Here is a 15,545-nt window from a genome sequence, read left to right as displayed (position 1 = left end):
AAGTGGCATGTGCAGTAGAAAACTGAACAGCAAAATGGCGCTTTCTTTCAGGGGTCGCACACCGCCTCAGTTTGAAGTTTACACGTAATCTGCGGGCCAATCCGACGAAAAAGCTTAGCTTTAGACTTTCAGTAGCCTTTGTATGGCACGCCACATCACTCACATCTCCTTACATCCACCTTTACTGCTCACTTAGCCCTCTTTGTACTTCCCTACACTGGACGTTCTCTCACACATGGTTTTCCATGTCATGTCTAGTCTCCAGTATTCATCGCCGCTCGGTTCGGGAGGTTGTTCGCAAACAACCACTTCGACGCAAAGGTGGCATCCGGCGTACGTCTACTGCTCTGCACTCTCAGTCTCCCTTCTCATATGAATTTCCTCCTCACATTCCACCGTTTTCCGTAGCCACCTGTCGTGTTTTGCCGTGGCAATCACCTTCAGGCTGCGCATTCCTCCTCCCGCGCTAGAAACTTCTCCGTCGACGCTGACCATTCTTTGGGCTCTTCAAATAAAAACCTCTTCCAGCCTCTCACTACTGTCCCTTGCAAGTGGAGAGGAACGATTTCCCTCTGATCAATTAGCCACAAACTACCATGGCAGGCGGCTCTTGGGGACATCAGAGAAAACCGGGCAATTTATCCGGACATTGGTGCTCCAGTGCTATTGCATTAAAAAGTGCAGCCCTTATGCCTGCGTTCGGTATTTCAGCGGGATTGTCGATACAAAGACGAAATGTAGCCATGTAGCCGTGTGGCTGCGCTTGGGTGGATGTCAATGAGTAATTACTTCATTATTACTCCTTCGCGTTCTGGGCTCCAATAATCAAACTGCACTTGTTCAGTATGCACACATTAAGATAGCATTTTTATCCTCGTTGAAGACATTTCTGTTGGAACCCTGTAATGTTATGCAATCAAGTATTTTTCAAATATATAAGCGGGATTGTACTGTATCTGCAATCATACAACGATTTTACACGCGATGTGCTCCCCATTACACACGATGTGCTCCCCAGAAACAAAACAGAAGTCTTACTCGCATTTGAAGAATCCGAGCTAATACACTTTACTGTCATTGCTGTCATTACTGTCATTGAAAAAAGAAAATAGGGAATGGACAAGTCCTCGCACGCTTTTTCATCCCTTCTAGAATACAAGGATACTCTCACTCGTAAACAACGCACTTCCAAGCTCTGGTACACACGAGGCTTAAGCGGCTTTATTCAGCACACACTGGAAAAAAACAAGAAAATATATGTTACAAACATGTTAAAAACACAACTTCCTACACAAAAGGGTATTTTTCTCAGTGGGACCTTGCTTTATTCTTTCAACCAAGATGGAATTTTGAAAATGCTCTTGGAGATAGTTGGGATTGTGGTGCTCTTGTCGTGAAATTAATACAGCGTTTGTAACGGCGAGAAAAATTTCCGCCGTTGAGGAAGCGGCCGCTTCAAGGAATTACCCGGTGGCAGTTGTCGACGCTCAAAGGGACACAGAAAGTAATGCCAGCATATTTTTGTTATCAGAATGAAGTGATTTTATGGGTCTTTCACCTTAATGTGCAATTTTGTTTGGCAGTAAAATAGGCACCTATTGCTGACAAAATAACATTAAAGATTTTACCGTCAATCAACACCAATTTTTCAGTTTATTGCCAAAGGCACAGTTCAGCTTGTCTTAAGTCTATATTTAGTATATAGGGTGAGCTGGTCTTATCTGCTGATAAGAAGTGAAGTGGCGTTCTTTCTTGGCTACAGATGGCGAAGAATTCTCCTGCACGCAAATTTCTGTGTGGTGTTGCCCACTCCTCCTTTGCTGAAACTAAACGAGGTCGAATTTCGCGAAACTTCCGCCATGCAAAATGGTGTTTTCACCAGTGTCCTTAAGCTTCACTCGTCGGAGGCCGCACTAACGGAATCTATTTATGTACCCGCCTTACTCTGACCGCATTGAAAGCGGACGGTATCGTTCAGCAGCTTTGCATTGTTTCCTGTGTTTTAGGAAACCTAAGTGCGGACGTCCTGAGGTGAACTTGTGCGCTGGTTACTTTCGATGCACAGGTAAAATACAAAGAAAAGAACTGTGACGAACAAATGCATTGCTCCAAGCATTCGGTAGAAGTTGTCGTAAGATCTTCCGGCGTCCCTGAAGAAGCCTGTGAGAGGAGTATAGAGAACAGTAAAAGAAATAGGTTTATCCATGCAGTAAATAAATTGCGGCTTATTACTCCATTCATCTAACTCTATGAACACCGTAAATACTGGGATATTGTGTGAGATTACACACAGTGTCCTGAAAATGCAAAAATGATTTTACTTATTTATTTACACGAAATGGAATTCCATCCCGAGTTATTGCACGAAGGGCACATATAAGCTAGACAGGCAAATAACACAGTGAAATGGGCTTGGCTTGCAAACATGTGCGTGTTATTAGTAAATTGTTGCGAACTGAATAACAGAAATATAAGTGAAAAACGGGAGGATTGGTTTGATAATTTACATATTCATATCGCTGTGCAATTTTCAAGAACTAGATTAAGAACAAAACTCCAAGAAATGAAAAAAATATATATATTAGCGAGGTCACATAAAAATCCTGCGTGAGAATGATGCTAAAATGTCACCCTTCTCTTCCAATGCCATTCCAATTCTATTTTACTCCTTTGCAGTTGGAGCAGTTCTAAGTAGTAGGAATGACTACAGCTGGTTAACATATCTTGTTTGCTCACCTTTGAAGTCGTCACATCGTTTTGACCAATCGCGAGTTTTGTAACGCCACCGCTTTTTGGGCGAAGTCGTGTTTTCGTTTTAATAAAGGACCTAAAGCATTATCATTAATAAAAATGGCTGCGGTTTAGCTCTGGTTAAACCTGGAGTGACGCGATAGCTACAGCTGGCCGAGTGAAACTCGATCAGTCGAACCGCCAAGTCAGCCTTCCGGCGCTCCGCTTCGCTGGGCGTTCCCTGTTCTTCGTCCCTGGACGTGGATTCACTCTCTGCCCCTTTCCACTTCTCTCCTCCCGCGGTTTCAACGGCGCTCCGTGCCGTCGGCAACTGCTCCGCACCACATTAAGCTACGTGACCACGTGGCAGCGTCGCTACGCGGTGCCCCCATGCAGAAGGCTCGAAATTCTAGCGTATTGTAGCTGTCGCTTCAATATTGGTCTTTTACAAGTGTACCTTCTATAAGTTGTCCATAACCAATGAACGCCGCTATCGTTTCAATGTCGGTTAAGAATTCATGTATGCGAGTTTTTGTGTTCAATTATGGCTCTTGGTAAAAAAGGTGAAAATTTGAAGCAGTCAGTTAGAAATGGTTTTTCAGTTAGCGTTTCTGAGTAGAATGCCAGGCTAACAACAAAGCACACCTCACTGTGCTAGCACCCACAGTGGCTCAGTGGTTCTGGTACTGGGCTGCTGACCCGAAAGACGCGGGTTCGATTTCGGCCGCGGCGGCCGAATTTCGGTGGAGGCCAAATTCCAGAGGCCCGCGTAATGTGTGATGTCAGCGCACGTTAAAGAACCCCAGGTCATCGAAGTTTCTGGAGCTCTTCACTACGGCGTCTCTCATAGCCTGAGTCGCTTTCGGACGTCAAAACCCGATAAACCAAACCAAACCATTTCTGAGTGTCTGCGCCTGTGTGGCTGTCTCGTTTATCATGTGTATTGTTACCTGCGCTGCTCCTATAGATATCCAATATGAACACAGGCCGACACATTGCTTTTGTGAACTTGTGCTCCTGTTCTAACATCGCATACCCACCTCTCATTTACTTGAGGCTCTACAGATTGCCCTTCATTTCAATAAATTCAGAATTAAAAGTGGTGGCGAAGACAGGAGCTAATTTAGTTTTAGATGTGATTTTACTGCCGCAGCATTCAGTGACGGGCCGCGTCAGCAATTCAGCATAATCCGCTTTGATAAACAAGAAGCAGTCTATAGGGCACTTGACACTCACACTACCTCGCAAAGGTTTACAATATATTTCACGGATATACTTTTGCAGTGGGACAGGTGCAAATTAGTAAGAAATCGACCACGTTTTGGGCGCTGCAGAACCATTTACTCTACTTCTTCATAAAGTTTCTGATGACTTTGCTGAGGTAATGCGTCTAAAAGTAATAAAATAAAATAAAACCAGCATACTTGCTCTTTATTTACTTACTGAAGTAATCATTGGCTGCATTTCTTTAAGCGCACTTTTTTCTTATTTCTTCGCAGATGTGTACCGGACGTTATCATGGGTTGCTGGCATTGAGCTTGTTGTGATGGCTGTAACGCGCAATAATTATGGGGTAATTTCCTAGAGAGGGTGCGTCTTTCAGTCGTGCGTCAGGGCGGTAGGTGCTGTGGACATTCCAATAATCACCATCAAATCATCCAAAAAGTGCCCGTCGCAGGCGTACTGCTAAACTAACATTACTAAACAAACATTACCAATAAGGCCTCCGTGCGAAATTTAAGCGTGAGCAAAGAGCAGTTTATGAGGAGAACTTTTCTTCGTTTTCCTCTGAACGATAGAACACTCAGCGTATATATTTTGGTGCGCCTCTCATCATAAGAACCACTTTTCAAAGTAATAGTGGAAGCAATTTCAGACATCAGAAAACAGGCGAAGACGAAGCATCTGATCGCAAACAGTTATATAGTGCTTATCTAATAATATAGCACTCAGTGCTTCACTTCAGGCACGTCACATTAATCAAATTATCGTAGCTGGCACTTAGGGGTAGAAATATTAGTAAGCAGGAAAACCTAGCTATTAATCTGAACAGCATAACCTTTAGCAAAAACGCTGTGGCTCAGTAGACCAGCGTTTGTGAGTGCAAGACCTAACTTTGTCAGCTTCATCTTTTCTGCCTTTCCTGCTTCGTCGGCGCAGGCCGCTGGTTTATGAGTCGACCGAAGTCGACAATTTAACGGCCGCAGCGACGGTGATCAGCCGCAGCCGTGAAGGGCTGGATGAAATAATTGACTTGGGATGTTTCCTGCACAACGTGATAGACCCCATGGTATTTGCTAAGCAATTTGGTAGCCTGTTTCAGGGCTGGGGGAGTGCACCCAATGCCGCACCAAGAAGCCGGGATGATAAGAAGACGGCAGACATGTAGAAGCGGCAGCGTGGGTACTTTTCTGGCGGTGCTGGTCGTGAGACGTCACGGTTGCCGGAATTCTTCGACATGCGTAGCTTGAAAGACATGTAAATTCGGAAGCATCTGGGCGGTAAGGAAGGATGACGTCCATGAGGCAGGAAGGATCCCGTTCATACAGAAGAAAAAACGGTTCGAAACCAGTATTTTCTTGCGTTGGACAGTTGTAAGCGTAGGCAAATTAGGCTTATCGCGGTCCTAGTTTGAGTGAACGGAAGAAATGGACTTGGCCATCATGTAGCCCGGATAATGGCTAAAGTGCTCTGTCGTGCCCTTTGTCAGCGAACGGCACGAAGACGTTGCGCGGTGCATGATATCACACTCTAAAATAAGGGCTTTCACGACGCCGCACAAGAAGACGGAACCACGATCGCTGCGCAATTCTTGAGGCGCTCCGTAAACGAAGTATGTTGTATTGAAGTATGAAACCGGTGGCGTCCCATGCCGTCAAAGATGATAACGGGGCAGGTATCGCATAGCGCGTGAGATGATCAATGGAGAAAACGATCTAGCGGTTCCCTGGAGAAGTGCTGGGAGGAGAGCCATAAATGTCGATCCCAATGCGGTTGAATGCCGGGCTGGAGAAAGTAAGGGCTTTAGAAGAGCAGGTGAATGGGTGGGGTCGTTCTTTCGACGCGGACACTTGAGACAAGATTGGGCCTACTGTCGAACAAAACGATACATGCTCCGTCAGTAGTACCGAAGACGCAGGCGGGTACCAGCTTTCAGCAGGCCGGAATGGGCACATTGCTTCTCGTCGTGATAACTGGCGAAAATGACGCAGTGGATATGCCTTGGAGTCACGAACAGTAATTTGCGACAATCTGGTATGTAGTTCCGACGCTACAGCAGCTGTCTACGCACGACATAGTGATGGGCTGGACGACAGAAAGCTTGAGAAGGGAGGCGCGCTGAGCGGTTGGCTAAGAAATCCAAAACCACAGCAACTCAAAATTTCATACGCTCCTCAGAAGTCATATCAATAGTCACAAGAAAAGAATGTTTGAGGCTGGACAGGGATGGTGGGTTAGGATGAGAGAAATTAGGACAATGGGAGAGTGTCGTCATCTCAGTTCTTTTGTCTGGAGCGAAAGGTTATTGAATGTCGTAACCTTTTAGACAAAAAGCTCAATGAGCGAGGCGGCCTGACAGATCTTGGAGAGAAGACAGACAGCAAAGGGCATGATAATCTGAGATGACATCGAATGGGTGCCCTTATAACTAAGGGCGAAAACTTGAGATCGCCCAAAATAATGGCCAAGTATTATTTTTCCTTGACTGAATAAGTAATATTTGCTTTTGTGAGTGCACGACTGGCGTAAGCAACGGCATACTGATGAAAACCATGTTTCGGCGGAAAAAGAAAGGAATCTAGACCGATGCTGCTGGAATCCGTGTGGAGATCTCTAGGGGCATAAGGACCGACATGACGCCATATCGAGGGAGAGGTGAAAAGACGGCGCAGCGTTGTGAAAGCTTCGGTGCACCCAGTAGACAACTGAAGAGGTACCAGTATCGAATCTCTGCTCCTCCACCAAGTGTGAAGAGGCAAACCCAACAAGTAAAGTGAATAGCCACAGCTTTTGCAAAAACGCTGTGGCTCAGTAGACCAGCTCTCGCGAGCGCAAGCCCCAGCTGTGTCGGCTTCGTCTTCATTCTTCCTTTCCTGCTCCTTCGGCGCTAAACGCTGGTACCACAAGCGCACAGTCTCTTGCTTACAGTTTAAATGTTTTAAAAACAAAAATATTCTGCACCCGAACTTGCACGGCCAGCCGTAAAAGGTTCTGCATAAAACACAATGTTCTAGCCATCGCCTGGGTGCTCACCTGGACGTTTTTGCGTTTTACATACAACACAATGTTCTAGACATTCCCTGAGTGCTCACCTAGACGTTTAGGCGTTCTAGGTACAACATAATGTTCTAACCATCCCTAGAGTTCTCACCGGGACGTTTTTGCGTTCTACGTACAACACAATATTCTAGCCATTCCCTGAGTGCTCATCTGGACGTTCGTGCGTTCTAGGTACAACACAATGTTCTAGCCATCCCTTGAGTTCTCACCGGGACGTTTTTGCGTTCTACGTACAACACAATATTCTAGCCATTCCCTGAGTGCTCACCTGGATGTTTATGCGTTCTACGTACAACACAAAGTTCTAGCTATCCCCTGAAAGCTCACCTGCAAGTTTTTGCGTTCTACGTGCAACACAATGTTCTAGCCATCTCCTGAGTGCTCACCTGGATCTTCTTGCCTTCTACGTACAACACAATGTTCTAGACATCCCCTGAATGCTCACCTGGACGTTTCTGCGCTCTACGTGCAACACAATACTCCAGCCATTCCCTGGGTGCTCACCTCAAGATTTTCTTAGTTCTATGTACGACACAATGCTCTAGCCATTCTCTGAGTGTTCACCGGGACGTTTTTGCGTTCTACGTAGAAAACAATGTTCAAGCCGTCTCCTGAGTGCCCACCTGGACGTGTTTGCGTTATACGTACCACACAATGTTCTAGCCATCTCCTGAGTGCTCATCTGGATCTCCTTGCCTGCTATTTACAACACAATTTTCCAGCCATCCTCTGAGTACTCACCGGGACGTTTTTGAATTCTACGTGCAACACAATGCTCTAGCCATCCCCTAAGTGCTCACCTCAACTTTTTTTAGTTCTAGGTACGACACAATGTACAAGCCATCCTCTTAGTGCTCACCGGGACGTTTTTGCGTTCTATGTAGAAAACAATGTTCTAGCAATCTCCTGAGTGCTCACCTGGACGTTTTTGCTTTCTACGTGCAACACAATGCTCTAGCGATCCCGTGAGTGCTAACCTCAACGTTTTTTTAGTTCTATGTACGACACAATGTTCTAACCATCCTCTGAGTGCTCATCGGGACGTTTTTGCGTTCTACGTAGAAAACAATGTTCTAGCCATCTCCTGACGCTCACATGGACATTTTTGCATTCTACATGCAACACAATGCTCTAGCCATCCCCTAGGTGCTCACCTCGACGTTATTTTAGTTCTATGTACGACAGAATGTTATAGCCATCCTCTGAGTGCTCACATGAATCTTCTTGCCTTCTACGTACAACACAATTTTCCGGCCATCCTCTGAGTGCTCACAGGGACGTTTTTACGTTCTACGTGCAACACAATGCTCTAGCCATCCACTAAGTGCTCACCTCAACGTTTTTTTTAGTTCTATGTACGACACAATGTTCTAGCCAACCCCTTGGTGTTCACCTGGATGTTCTTGCGTTCTAGGTACAACACAATGTTCTAGCCATCCCCTGAGTTCTCACCGGGACGTTTTTGCGTTCTACGTACAACACAGTGTTCTAGCCATCCTCTTAGTGCTCACCGGGAAGTTTTTGCGTTATTCCTATCGTTTGCGGTTAGTGTCAACAGTGCTGTCTGCTTCACGGACTTCGTTCACCTAGCCTGATGTTTGGCTCCATTGGAAGGTGCAAATATTGTCACTGGAGAACTTTCGCCGGATACTGTCACTGTGTAACATTATTCAAAATTAGAAAATGTTTGGTTTCGTATATGGGAGTTTATAGTCGCAAAGCGACTCAGGAAATGAGCGTGCCAAAGTGAAGGGCTCTGCAAATTTCGACCACCTGGGGTTCTTTAACGTGCACTGAGATCGCAGAGTACACGGGCCTCGAGCATTTCGCCTCCATCGAAATGCAACCTCCCCGACCGGGATCGCACCCGCGTCTTTCGGATCACCAAGCGAGCTCGCTAACCACTGACCCACTGCGCGGCTTAAAGTTAGTAAAGGATGGTGTCTCTTCGTGGTTAACAGCTGGCATTTAGGCTTTTGAGCCATGTACCAGGGTATAAAAGCTGGTCATCAAAAGCATAATGCTAGAACTAGCCTTTCTTGTTGAGCTGCCATGTTTTGCGTTTTTTAGCATACTATTGAAATCTTTTTCTGGAACACTGTGGTCACTCAGGCATCAGTGTGATTCATTTTCATAAAATATCTAATGCAACTTGTTCAAATTTCCTCGCAGATGAAAAAAAATTACTTTGCCAAGATGGCAGTTGCACTGGGGCTATCACTTCCAGACGTCGAAGAATCGCTTACAATTGGGACCATTGAACGTGTATGGATGTTGAAACACCCTGGTTAGATCGTACGAGCTGAAATTCTTCACAGTAACACGCACCACCTTTGCATGCTAAGGTGTTTGAAAAAGGGTTTGCCTTCGAAAGGGCGGAGCGGCGTTTGTGGAGCCTCCTCTATGCGCACACACCTAAGGAAGCCGGGCACCATGTCGGGGGACGCTTGTACATATTTTAGCCGGTTGGTGTCCGGTGGTGTGTTGGCACCGACCTCCTCTGGCAGCCTAAGCGGACGCTCAGACCACCAGGCTACGACTCATGGAAAGCAGAAGTGGTCATCTCTCTAATGGTATTGCTTAACGTTTTATGCTAATTATAGTTGATGCTTATTATCAGTAAGAAATCCGGTAACTTTACTAATGTAATCTGATGTCAGTGAGGAGACGACGCACATCTTTGAATTAACCGCACTCCATGTGCGCTTGCCTCGAGTCAAGTCGAGTCAATGATTGACTCGATGTTCTCAGGATGTCGCAGCCTGTCAAGTGAGCGGCTCCGCTCGCCGCGAATAAAATTCGGCTGCCAGACACTGAAGTTTGTCCGCCCGTTCCGGAAAATCGAGGCAAGTTCCTATCCTAAAATATTTGTCGGAAAACGCAGACTATCATATATTACCTTGTAATCGGTGGTTGAGCTAAAATAGGCAACGAGTTTGCAAAGGACAATTTTTACCATCCAGAGAGATAAATACGGAACGTATGGTATCTGCGCATGTAGGAAGGACGTAGACGACAGTGATCTGTAATGCTACACTATTGTGCTCTTTAGGGTGCAGCTCAATTTAGCTCATACTCTGAGCGATAGTAAACAGACTGGCACCAAGTATCTAAACAGATAACGTGCTGGAACGGTATAAGCGCTGTTTACGGCTCATATACGTGAGAAAATGGGTTTCTTTAAAATCTTTTTCTCGTTCTCGCACGAATCTTGAACTTGGTGAAGCTAAATATTTCGATTACTTTAACTTGCTACACATTTGATAATGACTTCTTTACTTGCAGTACGACAGGCGTTCATAGCTCACCTATTATGGATGCATTTGCCAAGCCCAGTGGAATGATGCCGAGTCCGATCATGCCGAAGCAAACTGCCGTCCGTTCTATGCCAACGTGCTCAGCAATGACCACGTACTTTGCGCATCGGAAGTATCCCGCTGCCAGTCCAATCACTGCGGTGAGTACGGCCACACACGAAATATCCACCACTTGTGGCATAATTATCAGACATGCGCTGGTCAATGCAAAGCTGGTCACGTAGAGCGGCGACCTGCTGCGCGGAACAGCGTCCGCTAGCATGGGCAGCAATGTAGAACCGAGCGACTGACCCAAGGACGAGATAGTGGCCAGTTTCGAAGCTTTGCCGAAGCCGATACCCTTGTCCCTTCCGTAGTCCACGATTGTGGCCTGGAAAGCAGATTCACTGTAGTCTGCGATTATGGTGGCCAAGACCAAGGCGTAGAAGGCTGGCTTCCTGGAGAGCTCCATAGCATGTTGCAGAAAGCTGGCCTTTCTTTGCTCTCCATCTGATGTACAGTGGCTATTCGACACTTCTTCACATGTCTGCTCGGGGTATGTATGTGAGCTTTCATATCCAGTACACGGAATTGAACCACTATGATGCTCACGATCTGGAGACGCCGTCCTCGCTTTCAAGACCACCGGCCTTCTCTCGAAGCTGCATTTTTGCTCGGGATAGAGCTGTTTCTGTAACGATGGCCCACTAACCACTGGATTTTCTGTTCCTTCGGAAATTGAGATGGCGATCTTAGGCGTGTCATTACCGGGCATCGTCTTCCTTCGGCAGCAGGGAAAACTAAGCGGCTCTGGTCTTTTGAGCAGCATGGATATCGGAATGGCGTGCGCGATAATAGCACCGCATATGAGCAAGGCCCCTTTAAAACCGAATTCATGCATGAGGTATGAAAAAATGATAGGGCCGATAGTGCCGGCGGTCCCCCAGCTCGAATCGATGAAAGACTGCGCTGTTGTGCGGTATTTTGTGAAAAAATTGAGTGAGAAGATGGAGACCGCCATCACGAAGGTCTTGAAGGTGAAACCTAGAAATAAAAAAATCAACATCACAGTTGGAAGTGAATGGTGGCGCGCTGGGACTTCAAAATGCGAACATGGTGGAATAATAAAGGAATAATAATAAAGCAATCAAGTTTCTCCGCAAACAACTTAAAACAACACCCCTTTTGACCGCACGCCTGATTTTAATGGGATGGCTGCTCACACTCACAACAGACGCCTTAACATTCACAATTGCCACATAATATTCCCGGAAAAGATAGAGGCGTGTGTCCATGGTGCGACAACACCCTGTCACTCTAATATATAATGTGGGTCTGTGTCGGGTCATAACCCGCAGAAATAGAAACACGCCTCTCCGAGCAGCAGTGGTACGCTCCTCACACTGCAGCTCTCCAGCGCTCACCTGGAGACACATCGCCAAAAGGTATCCCTGGCCCGAACAGTATCCAAGGCTACTGGTGTCCCGAAATTAGGACTCCCCCCATATTGTATTCTTCCTCCTTTTCTAGTCCTCTGTATATTAATGTTCTCAACAACTACAACAACCGGCTGCGCTTTCCTCCTCATGCTTCCGCTGTAGCCACCACCGCCCCTCCTCTTTGCGCTCGCTTGTCTATCGCCCTCTTTCCTCCGGCGCATTGCTCTGCGTACGCTTTCTTTTTATCTTCCGAAACTGCCGTTCGCTCGGTTACGCCAAGGCCGAAGCACACCGCCCAACGCAGGAAGGGGAGCATAAGAGCTGCGCTGTAAAATAGCATGTTCACATTATCTGCGACGTGAGAAAAAAGGAGCATGACCGAGTGGCTGCAGAACCGAAAATAATAGGCCGTTAGGCGCACATGCACAGGCTGGGTATCATCCCAGATACCGGTGAGCTGTAATATGAGGAACCACCTCATGCCTCGTAGTGGTGTAAAGCGTCTTACCACTGGAAGGCTCAAAATTTAAAATTCCGTTAAATTTTCTCTGCATGGACGACTATAAATTCGAGATGTTTGGATATGCACAAAGCTCTCCGCGGGGGTAGATATGTTGTGGTGAGCGAAAACTACCACCTCAGGCATTTCTGCAATGACCGCACTTTATGTGGTTTCGCTTAGCTTGGAGAAGCAATCGTCATGTTGCTTCGCAGCCACGGTGACTGTGGCAAGGTTTTTCTTCAGGAACCTTTTTACGCTGCCTCTTTAGACTGAATGATTAAGGTAATTTTTTCGGTGACGAGAGACAAGGGTGCAAAAATATTACGAACATTTTGCAACTGAAGAAAAAATACATTGCCAGGCAGCAAGCACGTCGGGCAACTAAAACCCCAGTAAACGCTCATAGCACACATGCATTAAACAGTATTGTCACATGCACATTAGTGTGTCACGTAGATCTCACAGGTAAGAATTTAACAAATGCCTATTTCGCGCCCAATAAAACTAAGACATCGACATTGTTGTGCTATTCTGTGCTATGTATAAGCGTCCGATCAATAATACTTGCGCAAGAAGGTCAATTTTCTGTTAATCAATACAGTATGCCGATGCTCGCTCTCTTAGAGTCACGCTTGAAAACGTATCTTAAAGAAAATTTCGCGCATATTTTTTTTTTACTCACCATGAAGGGCGCCAAGAGTTACGAGCAACCAGACCATGTTCGGAGCAAATGCCGCCGCCGATATCGCCACAGCCGTTAAAGCAGCGCTGAATACAATAATCCGGTGCAGGGAAATATGCCGCTGAAGCAAGGCGACGCTCAGACCTGGGGAGAAAATCTAACTAGTGCCACGAGCAAAAACGATTTTCGATGTGGCATTTCAATATCGCTGATATATATTTTTAACAATCATCCCGAGGAGAAATGTTGGTTTCGTTACAAAAAAAAAAAGAGAGAAACCGCGCATTTGGCTAGCCGGGATATGTTGCCCAACAACAACGAGCGCAATCGCGCTTTTATAAAGTATGACCATGAATATGGGCACCGTATTTCCGGCACTTTAGTAATAACTTGGTTTAAATTCGGAAGGGCTTGATTAGATAATCTACGCCCGGTGCATAGTCGGTAGGCACAAATTTCGGATGAAAATTTGTTTTTTGTTCGACAGCACATGTTTCAGGCAACCCTGATTAACTTCAGATTTTTCAGGAAGGTAACCCACATAGTGCACTTTTTTATCGAAGTTAAAAATTCTACTTCTGCTGCTAGGTTCGATTTTGCTGCTTGCACACGCTCAGCTACTAAACTGAGTTTGAACGCTCCCGGGAAGGCACTTTATAATATTAATAATAATAAATTGTTTTAGGGAAACGAAATGGCGCAGTATCTGTCTCATATATCGTTGGACACCTGAACCGCGCCGTGAGGGAAGGGATCAAGGAGGGACTGAAAGAAGAAAGAGGTGTCGTCGTGGAGGGCTCCGGAATAATTTCGACCACCTGGGGATCTTTAACGTGCACTGACATCGCACAGCACACGGGCGCCTTAGCGTTTTTTCCTCCATAAAAACGCAGCCGCCGCGGTCAAGAAGCACTACTATGACCTTAGCGTTATCCATTGAGGCGTTGAGAATATTCGCTCAGGTTTCCAGCACTTTTTGACCTGTTCAGGCTGGTGATGTACTATCGTGCCTAACTTCGCTGCGTCGCGGAGGCAATGGAAAGCGGCGCGCCCCGCGTGACAGAGCACGGGGCTCCAGCAACCGCGCACAACCAAAAAGGTTAACGGTGAACGAAGCGCCCGCACTGCTCTATTGAAAGCGGATACTCTAACAGGCGTTAATTTACAAGAGGCGCTGGTCAAGCGAGCCCTCTGTGCCTCTGCTAGTTGTGGTGGCGGGTGCCGAGCGACGTTCGACTTGTAGCTAGGGCTCTGCTTACAACGCACAACCTCCGGCCGCTGTGACGTTCTCGCGCATACTTGCAAGCAATCCATGCAAAGGAACAATGACACCTCACGTCACTCGCGCAGGGGATGCGCTTGTAGGAATGTTATTGTTCCTCCTGTGTCGCCGATTTCTCTCGGTTTCTTCCCTTAATCTGATTACGAATAATTTATGATAGGTTTCCTCATTTCACCAGAAGTGAATTTACTGACGCAAGCATCAAAGTCGCTGTCTCGCTCTGCGTTCACTGTACGCGATGGGCGGGGTGACCTGAATCCTCCGCTCCAGTGCATTTCTTTTCATGGGAGGTGTGGAGGAGAGCGGGCCGGCGGCAGCTTGTAACGCGGTGGTTCCTGAAAGTCGTCGGTACTGATTCAGAGCTAGCGTTGAGTTTTAGACGCTTCGTGGAGCGGCATCAATAATGACAGTTTTATTAGCAAGAGAATTAGGAGGACAGGAATACGAAAAGTGCCCCTCGTCGGTATCTATGCGTAACCTCGATTTGCAAACCGTGACAGGCAGCGTTTAGGAGATTTCTCTCTCTCCACCTGCCATCTTCAAACCGTATACTGTCTCGACTCTGTCCCCTTTTCCGCCTCTTCTTCACTTGTAGGGAATGGAAGGGAGACGCTGGACTAAGAATGATTCAGCTAAAATGACAATGACTGAGACGAAAATGACTGAAATCATATCACCTTATGTGTGATTAGAGAGCTTAAGCGCTGCACCACTCCGCCATTACTTTCATGAGAACTGATAGCAACCTATGAACGTTTAGACCAGCTGCCACAGCTACGGTTAGTGGACAAAACCGACAGAGGATCAGAATTGAGATATATTGCGGAGTGAACCAATGCGATCAAATTTCATAGAACGCCCCTAATTTTTTTACACAGGAATTTATGCTTCCTCTTTATCCAGAACTGAACCTTAATGCCCGCCTCCGTTTCATACCTGACAGATGGCCGGTCATGACGAACACACTCTCCGGCCAGGAAGCCTCTTCGCGCGTTGCTCCATATGCTTCCATGATGAGGACAAATATGATGCCAAAGCAGGTGCTCGGCATGGCCAGCAGGAGGTTCGAAGCAGAGGAAAGTAAGGGCACGCTCCAACAGCGATCCATTCTTCGAGAAATTAGAGGCCTGCCGGCAAAAGGGCGAAATTTTAACCTTTATTGAAGTAGGTCGCTCTTATAAGTTCTCTATTAGCTTAAGTAATCATATGCTTTCTTTTCGGGCCTGTCTTGACGTGGGCAAATAGTTTGGATATCAGGCCTTGAAACTAAATGTTTTCAGCAGGAACGCCCACTGGTACGAAATTTATGATGAAGAAAATTCAAGAAGTGCTT

The 15,545-nt window shown here is 46.4% G+C and overlaps 1 protein-coding gene across 1 annotated transcript; it reads right to left on the bottom strand.

The window, feature by feature from the left end:
* Positions 1-1,292: 1,292 nt before the first annotated feature.
* LOC144119100 (monocarboxylate transporter 9-like) lies at positions 1,293-15,335 on the bottom strand. The gene is made up of 4 exons (XM_077651815.1): positions 15,149-15,335; positions 12,931-13,074; positions 10,320-11,351; positions 1,293-2,160 (listed from the first exon to the last, which is right to left on the bottom strand). Exons 1-4 carry the CDS (start codon positions 15,318-15,320, stop codon positions 2,012-2,014), a joined length of 1,497 nt encoding a protein of 498 aa, XP_077507941.1. The 5' UTR covers positions 15,321-15,335; the 3' UTR covers positions 1,293-2,011.
* Between the last annotated feature and the right edge of the window lie 210 nt (positions 15,336-15,545).

This window comes from Amblyomma americanum, chromosome 2, assembly GCF_052857255.1.
Source record: "Amblyomma americanum isolate KBUSLIRL-KWMA chromosome 2, ASM5285725v1, whole genome shotgun sequence".
NCBI classification, from domain to species: Eukaryota; Metazoa; Arthropoda; class Arachnida; order Ixodida; family Ixodidae; genus Amblyomma; species Amblyomma americanum.
This window is presented reverse-complemented; position numbering and strand designations above follow the sequence as displayed.

What these genes read in the sequence shown, in the direction of transcription:
- LOC144119100 (XM_077651815.1), bottom strand. Translation starts at nt 15,320, where the DNA reads ATGGATCGCTGTTGGAGCGTGCCCTTACTTTCCTCTGCTTCGAACCTC. An exon ending in CATGACCGGCCATCTGTCAG is followed by an intron (nt 13,075 to 15,148) that starts GTATGAAACGGA and finishes TTTTCTCCCCAG; the next exon opens with GTCTGAGCGTCGCCTTGCTT. An exon ending in GGCAAATGCATCCATAATAG is followed by an intron (nt 2,161 to 10,319) that starts GTGAGCTATGAA and finishes CTCCTCTCACAG; the next exon opens with GCTTCTTCAGGGACGCCGGA.